This window comes from Citrus clementina, unplaced genomic scaffold, assembly GCF_000493195.1.
Source record: "Citrus clementina cultivar Clemenules unplaced genomic scaffold, Citrus_clementina_v1.0 scaffold_8, whole genome shotgun sequence".
In the NCBI taxonomy this organism is placed as follows: domain Eukaryota; kingdom Viridiplantae; phylum Streptophyta; class Magnoliopsida; order Sapindales; family Rutaceae; genus Citrus; species Citrus x clementina.
In genome coordinates this window covers 4287607-4307058 of record NW_006262022.1, presented here as the reverse complement: position 1 = coordinate 4307058, position 19452 = coordinate 4287607, and the positions used below count along the sequence as shown (strand labels likewise).

At 32.1% G+C, this 19452-nt stretch overlaps 3 protein-coding genes and 1 pseudogene across 3 annotated transcripts; 2 read left to right on the top strand and 2 right to left on the bottom strand.

Moving 5' to 3' along the window:
- Positions 1–762: 762 nt before the first annotated feature.
- On the top strand, positions 763–5935 carry LOC112096266 (annotated as a pseudogene).
- A 2601-nt stretch (positions 5936–8536) lies between these two features.
- LOC18035224 (protein DETOXIFICATION 33) lies at positions 8537–11316 on the top strand. The gene is made up of 7 exons (XM_006423120.2): positions 8537–8920; positions 9434–9975; positions 10065–10151; positions 10230–10286; positions 10544–10782; positions 10894–11099; positions 11240–11316. Exons 1-7 carry the CDS (start codon positions 8621–8623, stop codon positions 11303–11305), a joined length of 1497 nt encoding a protein of 498 aa, XP_006423183.1. The 5' UTR covers positions 8537–8620; the 3' UTR covers positions 11306–11316.
- A 62-nt stretch (positions 11317–11378) lies between these two features.
- LOC18035222 (4-hydroxy-3-methylbut-2-enyl diphosphate reductase, chloroplastic) lies at positions 11379–14953 on the bottom strand. The gene is made up of 10 exons (XM_006423119.2): positions 14471–14953; positions 13856–14052; positions 13444–13623; positions 13199–13330; positions 13021–13095; positions 12826–12931; positions 12646–12740; positions 12182–12367; positions 11995–12081; positions 11379–11818 (listed from the first exon to the last, which is right to left on the bottom strand). Exons 1-10 carry the CDS (start codon positions 14739–14741, stop codon positions 11753–11755), a joined length of 1395 nt encoding a protein of 464 aa, XP_006423182.1. The 5' UTR covers positions 14742–14953; the 3' UTR covers positions 11379–11752.
- Positions 14954–17167: 2214 nt separating this feature from the next.
- Positions 17168–19172, bottom strand: LOC18035226 (protein DA1). Its single transcript, XM_024179687.1, has 5 exons — positions 19089–19172; positions 18512–18583; positions 17818–17921; positions 17607–17665; positions 17168–17448 (listed from the first exon to the last, which is right to left on the bottom strand). Exons 1-5 carry the CDS (start codon positions 19170–19172, stop codon positions 17168–17170), a joined length of 600 nt encoding a protein of 199 aa, XP_024035455.1.
- Between the last annotated feature and the right edge of the window lie 280 nt (positions 19173–19452).

Below are 19452 nucleotides of genomic sequence, written 5' to 3'. Positions count from 1 at the left end.
TATGGGCTAGCAAACGAGAAATTTTGACCCTCTTCCTACTATCTCGTGTGCTAGTGTTGGCACTGGTGCTGTTGTCTCTGTAGTTATTCTTCATGCAAAAAACCTAAGAAATTCACTAAAAGAACTTCAAATGGTAACAATAAAAAATTTTCTTTTACTTGACCACCTTAAATCTTGGAAGATTCTTATTACTGCAATAAATGCTTGGAATCATTCCAATTTTCTTTGTAGAAATTATATGTTGAATGGCTTTGAGCAATTCTTTACATAGTGTGTATGTTGGAAAGAAAAAAGCCACTGAGCTATAGGAGTCGTTAGAGCGAAAATATAAACTGAGGATGCTAGTACTAAGAAATTTGTCATGTCATAGGCTGCTTCCTAGATTATTAGATAATGGGCTTCAAAATTGTTACAAATCAAGTTCAAGACAAGCAAATTATTCTAGCAGAAATTTATCCCAAAGGGATGGATTTCAATGAAACTTTTAAGTGGCTGCTCTCACTGCCTCCAACATGAAAAAATTTCAAGAGTTATCTAAAGCATAAAAGAAAGGAAATGAATTTTAAATATCTAATTATCAAACTTTAAGCTGAAGAAGCAACTGAAAAAAAAAAATTTGTCATTTCTATGGTTAAGGCCAATGCTATAGAATGTAGTCAAAGTACTAGGAATAGAAAGGCCAACAAGAACAAGCTAGGTGCGAAAGGATGGATTTCCAATAAGCAAACCAAATTTCAAAGGAAATGCTTCAACTATGATAAAATGAATCACAAGGCTTTGGAATGTGGATTGCCAAAGAAAAAGGGACATCGAGAAACTAATTTGGTAGAGGACATGTCAAAAGATATGTTAGACATTAATCTTTCTAGAGTAGTTTTTGAAGTAGATCTGGTGCACTTCAATCTAAGAGATAGTGGATTGACACTGTTGCCATTTGACATGTATGCTCAGATAAAAGAAATGTTTATTTTCTTTGAATGTAATAGAAAAGGTGAAAAGCTATATATAGAGAATTCAACCACGCTTGAGATAGAAGGTCAAAGACAAATGATTCTAAAGATGACTTCTAGAAAAGAGGTAATTCTAAACAATGTTTTGTACGTGCTAGAAATTCACAAGAATCTCGTATCTGGATTGCTTTTAAACAAGTATGGATTCCGAATGGTGTTCGAGTCAGATAAAATAATTTTGCCTAAAAATGGATTGTATATGGGAAAATGATACGTACTTGATGGGCTGTTCAAATTGAATGTAATAGTTGTAAAAACAAAGAATAATAAAGCTATTTCTTTTGCTTATTTTCTTGAGTTTTCTAATTTATGGCATGATAGATTAGGATATGTTAATTATAATGCCTTGCATAAGTTAATTAACATGAATCATATACCCACTTTCCGAATTGGTACGAAACATAAGTGTGACTTTTCTATTGAAACAAAATGAATAAGGTTATCATTTCAAGGAATTGAAACTTGGCTTAATACATAGTGATTATGATTTTAAATCCATAGAATCGAGGTGCGGTAATAAATATTTTATTACCTATATATAAAAAGCAAGAACAAAGCTATAGAGAAATTTATGCTCTATAAAAATGAAGTTGAGAATAAACTATATAAGGAAATTAAGGAGTTGAGAATTGATAGAGGTGGTGAGTATATTATTCTATTTAAGTCACTTTCTGAGTAATATGGAATCATACATCAAACTACAGCTCCTTAGTCGCCTTAATTTAATGAGATTACTAAACGAAAAAATCATACCTTCAAAAAAATTATGAATGCAATATTAATAAGTTTTGGGATACCTAAGAATATGTGGGGAGAAGTTGTTTTATCCTTTTAAAAAGGTACCCTAAAAAGAAGCAAAAAAGACTCGTATGAACTATAGAAGAGTAGAGTATTTTCCTACAAATACTTGCAAGTGTAGGGGTGTCTTGCTAAAGTTGTCATTCCTTCATAAAAAGAGAAAAAAAGACATAAATAAAGACTGTTGATTGCATTTTCATAAGTTATTCACATAATAGTAGTGCATATCACACTAGATATTTATAAGAATACAATAATAAAATCCAAAATTGCATCATTCTTTGAGCATGTGTTTCCATGTAAATTCAAGAAAGATTCAAGTTTGATTAAACAAACACATGAGGCTATCAACGAAGATAGTGAGGACCAAGAACAAGAAGAAATTCAAGATAGTGAACAAGAGGCTCATTTTATATATATATATATATATATGAAATAAAGCGCTTAAACCGTACGATTTATATATTTTCTCGGACGTTCCTACACTTTAAAATTCTAGATTTGAACATTTATAATGTATGTATATATATATATATATATATATATACATCAAAAAGGTAGAAAATGGCTATGTCATTTTATGTCTTTACGTTGATGAAATGTTAATTGTTGGGAGTGATGACAAAATGATCATATTTACCAATAATATGTTGAAGTCTAGTTTTGACATGAAAAACACGGCTCTAGCAAATGTCATTTTGGGAATAAAAATTTGAAAGACGTCTAAAAAACTTATTCTGAATCAATCACATTATATGGATAAAATTCTTAGAAAATTCAACAAAGAAGATTATGTTGGGCCAAGAACACCTCTGGATACAAGTTTGCATCTATCTACGAATAGAGGTGAAGGTTCTCTCAAGTGGAAGAATGTAGAGTGATAAACAGTCTGATGTACCTAACAAGTTGTATAAGGCCAAACTTAGTTTATACAGTAAGCAAACTTACTAGCTATATGAGTAATCCAATTGCCGATCACTGGAAAGCTATAGTAAGAGTACTCATATGCTTACACTATACTCGTAAATATGAGCTACATTATACTATTATCTAGTTATACCAGAAGGGTACAATGATGCAAACTGGATATTTGATGTGAAAGACTCAAAGTCTACCAGTGGCTACGTGTTTAAACTAGCAGGTGTTGTCGTTTCATGAAAATCATCCAAATAAACAATGATAGCCAAGTCAATAATGGAATATGAATTCATCGCATTAGAAAAATGTGGTAAAGAGGCAGAATGGCTAGGGAATTTTTTAAATGATATTCCAAAATGGGTAAAGCTTGTACCAGCAATTTGCATATATTGTGATAGTTAATCCATAATTGGAAGGGAACGTAGCAATATGTATAACGATAAGTCTAGATATATACGTCATAGACATAACACCATTAGATAACTACTCTATACTAGAGTTATTTCTATTGACTATATAAAGTCAAAGGATAACATTGCAGATCCACTAACCAAAGTGTTAAATAGATAGTTAGTAGAAAAAAACATTGAGGGGAATGAGACTAAAGCCTGAAGAATAAAATGTTTATTTTATGAAAGAAAACCCAACTTAACTGACTGGAGATACCGAGAACTAGGTTCAAAGGGACAATTTAATTATAAAATACCTTGTTGGATCACTGCAGGGATTAGCCTCATGTCCATCCCTATGATGAAAATAATGATGCCTGTAGAAAGAAAAGGTATGCTATCCTTTTAATGGCTTCTTATGTGTTGGGAATCCAAGCAAAGTAAAGGCTACTTTTGATTTAAAAAATCACAAATATAAGAGAGAAGTGAGGCAACTTCAAAGGGAATTGTTTATGGCTCAATTCTTATAAATTCTTGTGGAACCAAGTAGATGTTCATCACCAAAATGAACGTAACCATGAGAACTCAAAAGTATTAGGAAAAACTTATGTGTGAAATATACTATTATTTACATAAACGACATGATAGTTCAAAGATATCGCATCTACTAATTAGTTAGTAAAGTAAATATATTTCACAAGAGAATGTTCAAAGGTTAAGACCTAGCTATCCTACGCAGGTTTTGATCCGTTGAATTCTATCACTTGAGGCAAAATAATGGGATTATCACTCATGGCCTGCAGTTACATTACACAAATCACCCTGATTAAGGTTGCAAAAAGGTCTGGTTATTCTACCAAAATCCTTTGCTACAATGGAAATGATTTGGATAAGCTTTCTGTTGACACAACTCTGTAATTTATGCGGATAGAGTTTTTTACATTCTACCGAGGCAATCTGAAAAGTAGGAATTTTCAAGTACTCTTCCGAGACCATCTCTTCAAGATTTGGGTGTTATTCTAATGGATGCAGGATATGAGATTATCATTTTGCATCCTTTCTTACTTTTCGGTGTTATTCTAATGGGTGCAGGATATGAGGTTGTCATTTTGCATCCTTTCTTTTTTTGTTTTCTTTCATCTGTTCTTACTCTTTAAAACTTAAAATTGTCTTAGTTGCCAAACTTTTTATGTATAGACCAATTCAGTGCAAAAATAATATTTGATGTTCTTTTTCTGGGTAGACTTGCTTTTTTAACAGCATTATTCATTGACACTCATGAAATTGAGATTTCACTTGTTAATACTTGTAAAGTCTAAGTTCCTTGGAGATTAAATAGTATTTGAGTCATCAACAGGTACTGACAAACTTATTTTAGGTACCAGCAGTCATCATGACAGACCAATTTATGTTTGAACAAAATCAATTATATTCCTAATGTCTCACTTAAATGCATAGTGCATTGACTGTAACTTTTTTTTTTCAATAATAAGCACTCATATCATTTTTGTTCCTCGTACATTGCTGCATTATATGCAAGATTTCCTGCTGATTATGCTTGCCTTTTGCGATTACAGGTACTCTTGAAAGGACCGTCCTTGTATGCCTTTAAAGCACTCGTTGGTCGGTTTTGCCCCTATTGGAGTACATTTGGCGATGCTGCTGACAATGGTAGGTGGAACTCCTACTGCAATTGGGAGCTTCAGGAGTTCCGTTACGATTCCAGAAGTGCTGAATTTTGTCGTGGGTGAGTGTTAGGCCCAAATGGATTTCTTTCTACTCCTACTGATGCTTTCAGCACTGAGGTTCATGTCAATAAATTCTACATGGATCACTACGATAGTGGAGAGGTGAGTTTCAATTTTCTTGTCTAGTAACTAGCATAAAGGAAGGGGGACCTTATAAGGAGTTCTAGGTACGTATTGTGCATTATAAGCATGGTCTGATCAAGATCTTCATAAAGATTTGCTGCTAACTATCATTTCTTTTTTTATCCAACTTGTGAAACTCCAAAAATTCTTTGGTTCAAATGTGATGTTTTACTTTCATTTTAAGTTTTTCTTCCGGTTTACTGGTGAAGCAGTTTCGCAGTGATCTTTCTCTATTTGACATTGAGGGGAAGGAGGTGATGAAGAAAACAATAAGTGTAATTGCCCCTTCAAGGTATGGTGGGATCACGATATATCAGACGGTTTGGAGTTTTTCGGCACTGCAGGTACTTAAGAATGATGAAGGACCTTTCAATTTGGCAATGGCACCTCTAAAAGTCAATGGAGACAAAAAGCTGTTTGGGACTTTCTTACCTCTTGGAGATGTTAATTCTTCTAATGTGGAGGGAAGGTATGTATTTCTTTCACACTTACATTTTAGGCAAGAATTCAGTACTTACTTTTCCTTCCTCTATAATTTTGAAGTTCAGTGAGCGCGTAGTTTGTTCTTCCATCTTGTTTAATTTTAGATCAATGCTTGCTCGTGATCTGCAATCATTAGTCATATATGAACAAGAAGGGAAATTCGCAGGAGTCAGACGACCTAACTCTAAGCTTGCAATTGACATTGATGGCACAAAAATTGTTATTGTAGATGCTATCGGGAGTACTGGTCTTGACCTGAAGTTAACTTTTAATTTAATGCATACAATACAATTTGTAATTGTATCTATTTTATAAATTAATTACACTAGAATGAATCCTTGTTGGTTGCTTTCAGACTGACCCTTGAGTACCAATCGTGTATGCTGGTTTTGGTGCTCTAATGCTCACAACTTGCATCAGTTTTTTATCTCATACACAGGTGAAGTTGCGATTTTTGGAAGTATAATTCATTATTGGTTCTATGAGAAACAAGCAAGAAGCACTGCGATCGCAACTCAATTCATCAACAGAATCAACAGTATGGCAGAGGAGTTGAAATTATACTTGCAAGCATAAAATATCTGGTTGTTTATGAGTTCAAAAATCCTAGTGTTGAGATTATATGATTTGTATTCCTTATTTCCAGCTTTATTATTATTCATCAAATATTATACTGACCATACATTATTCTTTGAACTTCAAGACAGAAAGATTAATAGAATACTATACCATTCTTTATGATTACGTTTCTCTTTTTGCTTTATTCTTATCACGATTATTCCTTCATCACCAACTTGAGTAACAATTTCATAAGGGCAAATCCCACTATGTTACAATGAATCAAATAACAGTTGGCCAAGACTTGAAAAAAAATGCTTCAGCCATCTCTCATTCTCTGTTGAAATAACTTTTGCTTTTAAAATTTTTCATTCTTGATACCTTAAGTTTTCATTTGACATTCTCACTTTTTTTTTATGCTGGGTTAATAAAGGAACGAAAACATTAAAAAAATTAAAATAAAATAAAATAAAAACTTAAGTTTTTACAATGAGAAGTGGATATAGCTTAGAAAAGCTCTGTATCCAACAATGTTGCACCGAAAAAGAAAGTAACCAACCGATTTCAAGTACCCACTTAATAAATTCACTGTTTGTTATAAAATTGAATTCACAGCTTACCAAGTTTGAATTTTCAAATCAAGGAGCTTTTAATGATACCAACTTATAGATACCTGTCATTGTCCTTGATAAATTTCTACCAACCATCTTTTCATAAACTAAACACCTCCAAATATGTTTATTAAACGTACGCACATTTTAAGATATAAATTTAAAATTAGATTACATTTATTAATTAAGGTATAGTGGTCCCAAATAATTTAACTAGATGATTTTTAAATGATTTTATTGATTATATATATTTATAATTTTACTCCTAATATAGTTTTACTCACTAACAATTTAATTTTTCAAAAGAATCGAAGTGTGAGCGATGTCTAAATCAATTTTTTGTAGGATTTAAACTAAAACGGTTAACCAAACAAAATTATTTAGCTGGGCCACGATTCTTGATAATAGAATTTGTGGACAGCCAATGAAAAATGGTCATAATAAATTTAAGTTGTTTTCATAAGTAATTGAAGATAAAGATGAAAGATTTCGTGAGACTCTACTTGGAAAATATGGATTACGAAATCGTAATAATTATAATTTGAGGGCTAGTTAGGGGTAAATAACTTTATACATTTGTATATGGAAAATTTGTCAAATTTTCTCATACTGTAATTAATATATACCATTTATCCTTATTATTTTTATAATAACCAATAATTCACTGACAGTATAAGTTTACAATATTATCCTTATTTTTAAATACACTTTTTTTGTATTTATTATATATTAAATAAATCACATAAATGGAAATTAAAATAAAAAATTAAGTATTAAAAGCAAGAAATCTATATTTTGTTATGAACCAAAAAAATTAATAATAAACTTTTTCTCGTACTTTTTTATTTTGTAAATATTTTCTTATAATAAATATTTTATAATATTTTAAAATTGAATGTAAAAAGTACAAGAAAAATATTTTATTATTAATTTTTTTACATCAAAACATATATTTCTTATTTTTAATACTTAATTTTTTTATTTTCATTTCCATTCTTGTGATTTATTTAATTTATAATAAATATAAATAAAAGTGTATTTAAAAATAAGAACAAGGGAAAAGGACAAACACACCCCCAACGTTTAGACAAAAGGACAAAAAACCCCCTTAACATTTCGAAAAAGACATGTACGCCCCAATTTATTATAATTTTACCATTATACCCTTCTAGCATATAAAAAAAAATTATTAGATTATCCAATTTGTCTATATATTGTTAATACAATTATAAATATACCCTCATTACCTCATTCTTCTATTTAAATTTTTATCAATAACCAATTTTCAAAAAAGACATCTACACACTTAAAAAAAATTGTAAATAAAATTGGTTATTAATACCATAATAAATAACATAGAAAATTAGTTATAAATATACAAGTTTAAATGATTGATATGTGGAGAATTGTTAAATATACAAGTTTAAAGTTTAAATAAAATTGGTTATTAATAACCAATTTTATTTTTAAAATTATAATTTATTTACAATTTTTTTAGGTGTATAGATTTAAAAAAAATGGTTATTGATAAAAATTTAAATAGAGGAATTGGGCAATGGGGGTATATTTATAATTTTTTTATAATATCCAACTTGTCTATTTATAGTTTTATTAACAATATATAGATAAATTGGATAATCTAATAATTTTTTTTATATGTTAAAAGGGTATAATGGTAAAATTATAATAAATTGGGGTGTAAATGTCTTTTTTGAAACGTTAGAGGAATTTTTATCCCTTTGCCTAAACGTTGGGGGTGTGTTTATCCATTTCCCTAAGAACAATAGTGGAAATTGGCAATCTCCCTTTGTATATGTGGAATAAAAATTAAAATCATTGTGAAAAAAATGTACAAATGAGGAAGTTGCGCATGCAACGTACGTGTGTTTATTAAACTCTTCACACAAATAATAGCTGCAAACAAATCCTCACACTCATTAAAAGAAAGACTACAGGCTGTGAGCGAGGGTGAGAGGTGTTTGATGGAAGAAACAGAGGAAGAGACAGCAGCATTAATGGCGGAGAAGAGCCAGACATTTGAGATAGAGACAAAGACAAGGGAACAAGATGATGACTTGGGCAGTCACAAAAACTTCAGAGAAAGAAGCTGGAATGAATCAAAGAAGATATGGGAAATTGCTGGCCCCGTGATTTTAGCCTCAGGATCTGAATTCTCTATCACCTTCGTTACCGCTGCCTTTGTTGGTCATTTGGGTGAAGTTGAATTTGCAGCCGTCTCCGTTGTTCAAAATGTCATTGAAGGCTTTGTTTATGGAATCATGGTGAGTAGCTAATCATTTACTTCAAATTCTGTATAGATGATTTTTTTTCCCTTTTTTTTGGGGCGATGTGAATGCGTATGAAGTAAAACTTACAACACTCGTCTCGTCACACATGTTCTGTGAAATCTTGTACTTATAACATTGAATGTAAAACTTGTAATGAGAGTGTGAATTGTGATAGATAAGTGGTGTTTATATGTCTGTGTTGGTATGAGATAAAGGTCTGGCCACTAGTTGGTGTAGATTTTGAGCTATGCTCTTGGGTTGTGATAGAAATGTATGAATTCAGACTCCTAATAGACTCAGGATTGTAATATCTAAAAATTCTGACAAATTGTAGTAATAATTTTGATTGATAGTCATACTTGAGATGAAATGTGAGATTGAAAGGTTATCAACTGAAGAATTGATTGCTAGAAAGCTAATACTCTGTTCTAAGAAATGGTAAATTTCATTTGAATTTGAACTGATTTCGGTATTGTTCTGTTTTTGGGTGTAATTTGTGTTAATTAGCTGGGGATGGGCAGTGCTCTGGAGACCCTATCTGGTCAGGCTGTCGGTGCTGGACGATTTGATATGCTTGGAATTTATTTGCAAAGATCATTCATTGTTACCGGCGCCACAGCTTTGTGCCTAATGCCTTTTTATATCTTTGCAACGCCATTTTTAAAGCTTCTAAGCCAAGACAAGGAAATTTCAGAGCTTGCAGGGAAGTATTCTAAATGGATAGTTCCGCAACTGTTTGCTTATGCTATAAACTCTCCAATACAGAAATTTCTGCAATCGCAAAGCAGAGTTTGGGTCATGACTATGATTTCGATGGCAGCATTGATATTTCATGTGTTTTTAAATTGGATTCTGGTGGCAAAGCTCAATTACGGAATTGTTGGTGCAGCCATTGCTGGGGATATTTCTTTGTGGCTTATGGTCGTGGGACTAGTAGTCTATGTAACTTCTGGATGTTTCCCAGATGCTTGGACAGGCTTTTCTTTGAGGGCTTTCAAGTCATTGGCTAGTTTTGTGAAACTCTCACTTGCATCAGCTGTAATGTTATGGTAATTAATTATTCGAATTGAGTTATTTAGTGAGCTTTAGGATATTCCACGTTATTGACATGACACACACAACATGTTTGTGCAAACAGCTTGGAGCTTTGGTATTACACAGCAGTTATTCTCATGGTAGGATGGCTAAACAATCCAGAAATTGCAGTAGATGCCATTTCGATTTGGTGAGTTTTCTTATGTTTCTATGTATTAAGCCTGCTAAATCCTCTTTCATTTTTCCTCCTCATGGTTTGAATTGGCAGCATGAACTTGCAACAATGGACTTTGATGATAAGTTTAGGTTTCCATACAGCAATAAGGTCAGTCACTGCTTCTTTGGAATAATTTTAAGTGATTTATAACTTTTTAACTGAATGACACCGTAGAACAAATGACAATTGAGTAGTAGAAGAAAATTTGATTCCATTGTTTTAGAAAGTAGTTTTGCGATTGAAATCATTGAAGGCATGAGAATGTGCGTAATTTGTTACCCAAAAGAAGGCATAACTTTATCATCCATTCTCTTATGTATTTATCTAGCTGCTTTCATTAAAGTACATCCTGATTTCTCTTGAAGCGTGCGGGTGTCTAATGAACTTGGAGCTGGACATCCAAAAGCTGCAAAATTCTCAATCGCGGTGTCAGTAATAACATCTGCAGCATTTGGAATTTTATTTACTCTTTTGGTTCTGGCATTCGAGAACCAGTTTCCCAAATTGTTCACAGACAAACCAATTCTCATAAGGGAGACGTCAAAGCTTGCATATTTTCTAGCTGCAACAATCTTCCTCAACAGCATCCAAGCGGTTCTCCTTGGTAACTGCTACTACGCTCGACAGATTCTCAGTCTAAGCATTTCAGTTCAGAAAAATGTTGTACAAGATTTGCGTCTAAAATCATATTTGCGTAAAATCTTTAACATTGCAGGGGTGGCCGTAGGCGCAGGCTGGCAGTTTTTAGTTGCATTGATAAGCATAGCGTGTTATTATGTCTTCGGACTTCCTGCGGGTGCCTTGCTGGGCTACGGATTTAAACTTGGCATCAATGGCATATGGTCAGGATTGTTGCTCGGTTGCCTATTTCAAACAACTGTTCTTGTGATTCGGATGCTTCAAACTAACTGGCAGAAAGAGGTAAATTAAGTTTCTCTTACAAAAGCTCTAAGGTTCTGTAATTCAATGTACAATTCTGCAGGACTCAGTACCAAGAATGACATTAGCTTCTGAATTTTAATCAAAGTTAATCTGTTGATAAACTTGTTAAATGATGCCAGGCTTTGGAAGCTGAGGATCGTCTGAAAACGATGGAGGGTCCTCCAGATCCGCAACTACTTGAATAAAAGTTAAAAGTAGATGATTGATAAATTTCATTACCAGAAGAAACACAAATCATTGATGATTCGAATCAGGAGGTTTACTGCAGGGGGATGACGTTGGTACACAAAATTCTTTCAATTGATTGATACAGGAGGCATGCTTAATTTTTCAATGAAGCGTGCTACTCTTTTTCCTCCTTTTGTTCTGAAGCGTGCTATTCTTTTTACTCTCCTTTTGTTCAACAAGACAGTAATTGTCCAATCTTGTCTGTGATTTCATTGGAGTTTTACAATAAATATCCTGCTGGTTAGAAATTGCAATCTCTAGCTTCATATTACACAAAAATATAAATTTCAGATTAGATGGGCACTAATAAAAGACCCGACAGAGGGCTGTGTTTATAATTTTACAATATCTAGTGATACAATCACATCGAAATTTATTGATAATGTGTATGTTTGGACCTCAGTTTACGCTAATTGCAAGGCTTCTTCACGCTTGATCTCGAATACCTTTTTAAGGACCTCTTCAACAGCCTGGATAAAACACAGAGGAAAATAATAACAATCTTATCAAACAGCTTATAAAATTCACCACCAGCGGATGAAAATGATGTAATTAGTTATGGCATGGTAAATTAGAAGTCAAGAATGAAAAAATCAGATCAAGGTAAGCAAGAATCTATTTAGAAATTTTATGCAGAAGAAATTACCTTATCTGGGGTGGAGGCACCGGATGTTATACCGATTGTGATCTGGCCGTTCGGCAGCCAATTTTCTTTCTCCACCAGCTCACCATGCTATTTACAAGATAACGATGCGCAGATAATTAATAAAGAAACTTTGAAACTTGAAAATTACTCTGTTGATGCAAGTAAAATTCAATATGTTCACACATACCATCAATTTATATGCTATTTTGTTTCCGGGGCCTATTCTCTTCTCACTATCGATCCAGTATGAGGGAATTCCACGGTCTTCTGCAATCTCTTGAAGGTGTGAGGTATTGCTCGAGTTCCACCCACCAACAACCAAGATAAGATCGACCTTTTCCTCAACCATCTTATACATTGCATCTTGTCGCTCCTGCAAAAATTGAATCCAAAATCATTAGGTTATATTTTACTGAACACAACAAAATGGTACACAACTTGCAGTTTAACCAGTGGCTGAATATTGCTGGCGGAGCAGTTTGGTCATCGAAAACAAATGGTCAACCATGTTGTTAGCTTTAGCATTCGTAGTTCAACATTCCAGGTTTTTATTAGGAGTATTAAGACACATGCAGTGGACAGGAAGTGCTATCACTCACAAAATTATAAAAATCTGAAAAGGAAAAACGATGAGTTAGGAAAAGAAATTACTTGTGTAGCATCACAAATTGTGTTGAAGCTTATGAAGTGTTCATTGACATTTTCAACCCCAAATTTACGCATCATGGTCTTCTCGACTAGTTTTCCTGGAACAATGAAAATTGCTTAAATATCAGAAGCCAAAACTTTCTTGGAAACAGATGGGTTGACATCAGCATTAGTGCAACTAACCAATCTCTTCTGTTTCACCCTTGAGCATTGTAGTTTGGTTTGCAATGCCAACTTTTACCAGGTCAACATCTGGATCAAACCCTTTTGAAACAGCTTTCTTGAATTTCTGTAGGCCAGCAAATAACTATATCAATATCTGCAAAACTCCCCAAAAATTGTCAACATTCACAGTCAAATAAGCGACAAAACTCATACCTCAAGGAATGCTTCTTTTGTTGAGCTAGATCCATTAAGTTCACCCCCAAGAATGTAATCACACACGTACTCAGCCTGGATTAAATCACAATTGAAAAAAAACATTCGAATGAATATCTCCTAATATTGCTCTACAGATTCTCCGCAAAAGAGAATATAATCCACCTTCTGAACATACCTCTTTCATATTCTTGACTATGATATACTTTCCTGCAAACGATGCAGTTGCTACAGTTTCCTCATGAGAATATTTACCGTGAATAATTGAAGTGTAGTCTCCCTTCTTGTGCTTCTCCACAGAAGTCCAGACCTTCACAAAAATTTTAAAACTTATATATAATATGTAACATGAAGAGGGATTGAAGATATAAACAGGCAAATGAATAATCATAATAGCAGCTGATCTGTCTCAGCTAAGGGTACCTTAGACACCCAAGGGCAAGTTGTATCAACAATCTGTACATTCTTGTTATTCAGAGTCACCATTTCTTCAACTGCAGCCCCAAATGCAGGCAAAACCACAACATCACCCTTATTTACCACATCAAATTGCTTCTTTCCTTCCTCAACAGGTATATTTTGAACTGCCATCTCCTCCAACCGCTGCCATGTATACTTAAGAGCCTCAGTAATCATTTTACTAGAATATAATAATGAAAGGATCAAATCATGATTGAAGCAAAGAGCATAACAGTTTCATCAATACAGATTTACTCTTTACAATCCATAACCACGAAAAAGAACAAATGAACAACTTAACAAACAACAGGGCAAAAAAAATTATCTAAATTGAAAATATTAGAGAAGCAGTATTCATTTTAATTTTTTTTAAGACCTTATTAACAGTTGGATTGTGTATGATTTCATTGGTAATCCAGATCTTCTCCTCAGGAAACTGTTTTCTTGCTTCATAAGCAATCTGCACAGCACGCTCAACTCCCCAGCAAAAGCCATATGATTCGGCCAGCTTCACCTTAACATTTCCCCAAGTATACTCAAATCCATTCTCCTTCAATTTCTTTATAATATCACCTAAAAGAATTCTCAACGAAATCAATAAAACATCATCGCCACCACATTAACACTAACTACAAATAGAAACACTAAGATTTTAACAAATCTCTCTTAAAATTTGTTAATCACAAACTGATGATGAGTTCATAAAAACATAAATCACCGATTGGTCTGGCTGTCCGAAATAAAATTTAAAAAATAAAAATAAAAATTTTCATAGATTAAAAAAAATGAAAAGTAAAAATCACACAAATTTCTTTGATTTTTTTTAGTTTTTATTACTTAACGTATCCATTTCAAAAATATAAACTAAGGTGAATTATTAGCTAAAATAAAGAAATTTTAAGTAACAATAATTTCATTTCCTACTGAATAAACAAGAGGAAATCCAGTAACAAAAAAATTTTAATTTGAAAAAGAAAAATGAAAATCTTACTTGTGTACTCCTGATTCATGAGCTCCAAAGTCTCTTCCTTGTGGCCAAATCCTCTCCGATTGTAATTATCACTTCTCGTCAAGTTATGCCGAAACAGTTTCGCGTCAAATTCGGCACCAATAGCCGCCGCCGAGCTCGGCGATTTTTCACCGGAGCACCTGACGATCACAGGCCTCCGGCGCGGCGGAGCCAGCGCTCCGGAGCGATTATTACTGCGCGAACCTATGTCAGTTCGCGCGCAAACACGGCAGAATTGCAGAGTCGTCGCCATGATGAGGGAGATTCACGGATTCAGCGAGAAAGAGACGGCGCAAAAGTTAGCGGACGGCGTGGAGTCTGAGAATGAACTATGAACCGTGCTCGGCAGGTGTGCGTATTATATCCTCACATTTTATCGTGTCTCGCATGATTTTTTTAATGTTTTTTTTTCTCACCCCCCGAATTGAGGGATTATTTGTCGTTTTGTTTACTAGGATCGTCGTACTTGGTGTGCTTTGAAATATTATCCTCCTTCACAAAATTAAATGGTTGGTGAATTATTGTAAATTTAGTCGAATTAACATAAAATCTGAAGACTATAATTAAATTAAAATTAAAATTGTTATTATTATCAGGTGTAAGATTTATATTAGTATTTAAAAATATTATAATTGAATTTGGAAAAAAAAAAAAAGTTAGTTATGCTCGTTGCTCAAAAAAAAAAGAAAAAAAAAACGATGACATTATGCACTCAGTGTTCAATATTGACTCATGACTATTTGACCTTTTACCCGAAGGTAGGTAGGTTAGCCAAATAGTCTTTCCGATCCGCCAACTTGGAATCTTAAAGTGACAGATGCGTTTTGATGATTCACTCGACTCTCGAGTACGGGACAGTTTCAAATGGAGGAGGTTCCGTGGCCTCTAAAAATAGTGAAACTGTTAATAAAAAAAAATATGAGTAATAATACAGTCATAAATTTTTGTATAAATTTATTTTATATAAATTGACGTGTAATTAATTTATTGGTTGAATGAAAATATAAAATAATAAAAATAAATTATGTGAGCCAAGTGATATTTAATTTAATTAATTTTATCATGCCACATCAGTTTGTACAAAATAAATTTATACAAGAGTTTGTGGTTATATCATTACTTAAAAAATATTTAGGGTGCGTTCGGACTACAGTGGATGTTAATTTTTTTTTAAGTCTAAAAAGGTTTGAATATAATTTTTTAAATAATATATTTATTTTTAGTTTTTAATATATGAATATTAGTGGTATTTTTTTTTATAAATAAAAAAATATTTTAAACATGATAATTTGATATTTATGTAAACATAAATCAAAATAAAGAAAAAAAATGATGTTTTATAGTGTAGAAAATAAATATTCTTAAAGAGATATTTTTAGAGTATAATATTTATTTTTTATTGAGATCTTTTTTCATTCATATAAAAAACTTACTCAAATATAAATGTTTAAAAATCAGATAAGATATAAAAACAAATAAATAAATTTAAAAGAAAATTTGAAGTTAATAAAATTTAAACGTTTAACAAATAAATCTTTAGTGTTGAATAAACTCAATAAAAGTCTCATTCGGCAGAATTGCGACATGACACAGCCAAAAAGGCTAATTTCCATCACAAATTTTTTTTTTAACTCGATCACCAGTCATTGTGTTTGGTAGTAGATAGCCCAACCACAACATAATAAATCCCAAACGATGCCTAACTATGGACATAAAAAGGTGATGATGTTGAATATAATTTTTAATAAAAATATATATATTACAAGGGTTGAATTATGATACCACAAAAAATCATAGCCACATAATTAACTGGGTATCCGACGGTACTTATTAGACTTTAGAATACGATATATATAATGGATTTAATTTATTTACAAATAAAGACTAATTTACTTAGGACATTGACGTCTGAGGCCAAATCCAATAAAATAGGGTTGCCATCAAGATCAATGATGTCTAATTTCCTCATCTGAAACACATTGATTCAAACTTGGCATACTTTCGAGTCTTCACACCATATATGCATGCATGCCCACTTCTACCTACTTCGCTTTCACCTTCTGAATGTGTGAATACAATTTAGCTTCTGGAGCATACTCTTTTAGATTTTCTCATTTCCATCACAAAAAAATTAACCCCATTGATAACCTTTTTCTTTCTTTCTTTTTTTTTCTTTTTTTTCTCTTTTTCCCTTTCCCTAATTTTTAATACCATGATTTAAGGTTATTCTAAGATCTCATTCTACTTACAGGAATAATTTATGTAACATTCTTTTTAATATGAAAGCAATATTTAAAAGAGAGAAAATATCTCATATTAGTTTAATAGCATTTTATGCCTTTATGTTTATGGGCTAATAATATAGCATAAATTAGGTTTATGGATTTTTATATGGTATTAGTTATGTATGAATAGTCCACACTATACTTTCACTTATAAAGATCGGTTAAAAAAAAATTGGTTTTCATGTGACAATGGGTGATAGAAAAAAAAAAAAATCTCATATGAATTAATCTTTTGAATATGAGTTCGGCTTATGTGCTTTTATGATATCAATATTGCATTATTAATTTATTACATAATTTACTTTTGAACTCCTATCAATTCACATTGTATTGTATACATAATAGGGAAATCCGGAAATAAATATATCAATTATTCATGTATAGTTCAAATTAATTAATTAGGAAGAGTTCTATATCTTCTTATATGATTAATAACATTACGAAGGCCATATTTAGCAACAGAGTGCTTAGCATCTCTGAATCCATCACCATAAGCACGAGAAGAATCGACTTCTACAAGGTGCTTGTAAGCTTTCTTCAAGTTCCTCGCATATTGAGCCTCTTCAATAGAGCTGTATGAGCCCTGAGGGTCTTTAGATTCAAACCAGTCCAACCACTCATGCCCCATTACTTGGCATATTCCTTCCGCAATTTTTGGCTCCAATCGCCGAATCCCTACAATATTAATTTAAATAAGCCTGTAACAACTAATTTAGTTGGTAAAATCTTATATACAAAAAATAAGACATCCGAGATTTGAATCCTGCTCACATAATCAAAAGGAGTCGAATTTAGTTGCTACTAAACTAATAAATAACAATATTAAGGCTGACCTTGAATTCCAAGCCATGCATGCATCATTTCATGAGCTAAAACCCCACCAGTCATACACCTGCAAAAAATAATATAATGAAATACAGAGTATGTTTTACAAACGCTCAATTAATTAATTGTCTGTAATGATGACAATTATATACTTAAAAGAAAAAAAACTTTAATTGAGGTTAAATTTGTATATTTAAGATGGATATAGTAAGTACGTACATGGGCAAACCATATAGAACCATTATTGTCGCTTTGCATCCAGTTACTTCATAATCCTTTTCCTCCAAAATAACTTGTCTTCCCCTTAGTGAAGAGCTTGTGACCTATACATGTATATATATTAGCAGACTAGCGGGTTATCTTATAAGAAGAATTGTTCGCATCTTATAAAATGAGAATTAAAATTAAAATAAATAAATAAAATTATATTTTAATATCTCTGTGTGTGTGCGCGCCACACAAAATGTGAACTTGAACTTTAATTAATCCAAAGCATCATTTTTTTTTATTACATGAGACTATTGTTCAAACTACAACTCATATTACATGAGACTATAACTGATATTTACAAATCAAACTATTGCTGGGACCAACTTACATCAATACTAATGGAGCTCTGCCCAGCTTTTAACCCTCATAAATATTCGAGAGATGTCTACTCCTCACTTTTGGATAAGAAAAAAGACTACCTTCACTCAATTTTAATTGAAGAAGAAAATATCTCCACAATGCATTTGTGGGGGTTCGAATTGTTGTCCTCCATCCAAAGCATCATTTGATTGTTACAAAATGATGTTGTTTTGTTATGGTTTTACTTCAAGTTCGTTTACAAACGTTTGAATAAGATGACATCTACTTATGTACATCATATTCGACAAATTGAAGAAAAAAATAAATTGATAAAGTTACTTACACTTCGGAGATCGATACTGCCATATGGAAGCACATGAGTTAACCCAAATATAGTGGCATTTGGATGAACATGCTGTTTGCACAAGTAGTAGGGAATAGTTTAAGTAACATTTAAATGATGATAGATCAAAAGCACACACATGAAATGTAAATTTCGAAAATGTTTCCTTCATTTGGAGCAAAATATATACAAACATTTTTTAGTATTAGCCCAATTCTCTAAACATTAATTCAATTTGATGATCTCTTGTAATGAAAGTAAGAGGTCAGTACATATACAATTCAGTTTAAATAGATACTTTAATTTGGAATGGAATCCAATAGGATGCTAAAAAAGACAACATAGAATGGTATTGGCTCCGGTATTAATCATAAATCACTTATATGTAGTGAAAACCAAAAAAAAAAAAAAATGTATATTTTTATAGTCAACCTATAAAAGTATTACACCTCGATAATTCTTATAGTAGTTTGTTATTTTGGCATAATTGAAGTAATATAACGAGTTTAAATTCTTTCCACGCAAAATTAAAGAAATAAATAAATAAAATCATTAATATAAATATTGAAAAAGTTACCCCAAGGCTTGTTCCTTGACTTGTATGTCTACTCATCTCCATTCTTGTGACCAAGAAAACGGGAACTTGCTCCTGAATTTCCATGCCTTTTTCTTTGAAAAATTGCAGCACATTATTTAGAAGAGGTTCAATTTGTTGTGTGCATTTGATCGATGTAGAATAACAATCACCACATATTGTTCGACCATCACCGAGATCAAAATATTCTAAGTCCGATCGCTACACAAAGTAAAGAATTCATTTTATTGTATGATTTTTTTTTTTTTCAATATGAAGCCAAAAAATAAAGACATTTTTAATTTGTTTTAATTTTTGAAGAATAGACATATACATATTTTTTTTTTCTTTTATATATATACCTTCA

Coding starts and splice junctions, on each gene's coding strand:
- LOC18035224 (XM_006423120.2), top strand. CDS start 8,621: ATGGAAGAAACAGAGGAAGAGACAGCAGCATTAATGGCGGAGAAGAGC. Junction 9,976..10,064: donor GCATCAGCTGTAATGTTATG/GTAATTAATTAT, acceptor TTGTGCAAACAG/CTTGGAGCTTTGGTATTACA. Junction 11,100..11,239: donor AAACTAACTGGCAGAAAGAG/GTAAATTAAGTT, acceptor AAATGATGCCAG/GCTTTGGAAGCTGAGGATCG.
- LOC18035222 (XM_006423119.2), bottom strand. CDS start 14,741: ATGGCGACGACTCTGCAATTCTGCCGTGTTTGCGCGCGAACTGACATA. Junction 14,053..14,470: donor CATGAATCAGGAGTACACAA/GTAAGATTTTCA, acceptor GAATTCTTTTAG/GTGATATTATAAAGAAATTG. Junction 12,368..12,645: donor CAATTTGTGATGCTACACAA/GTAATTTCTTTT, acceptor CAATTTTTGCAG/GAGCGACAAGATGCAATGTA.
- LOC18035226 (XM_024179687.1), bottom strand. CDS start 19,172: ATGGAAATTCAGGAGCAAGTTCCCGTTTTCTTGGTCACAAGAATGGAG. Junction 17,922..18,511: donor GCAGTATCGATCTCCGAAGT/GTAAGTAACTTT, acceptor ATACATGTATAG/GTCACAAGCTCTTCACTAAG. Junction 17,449..17,606: donor TGCATGGCTTGGAATTCAAG/GTCAGCCTTAAT, acceptor TTAATATTGTAG/GGATTCGGCGATTGGAGCCA.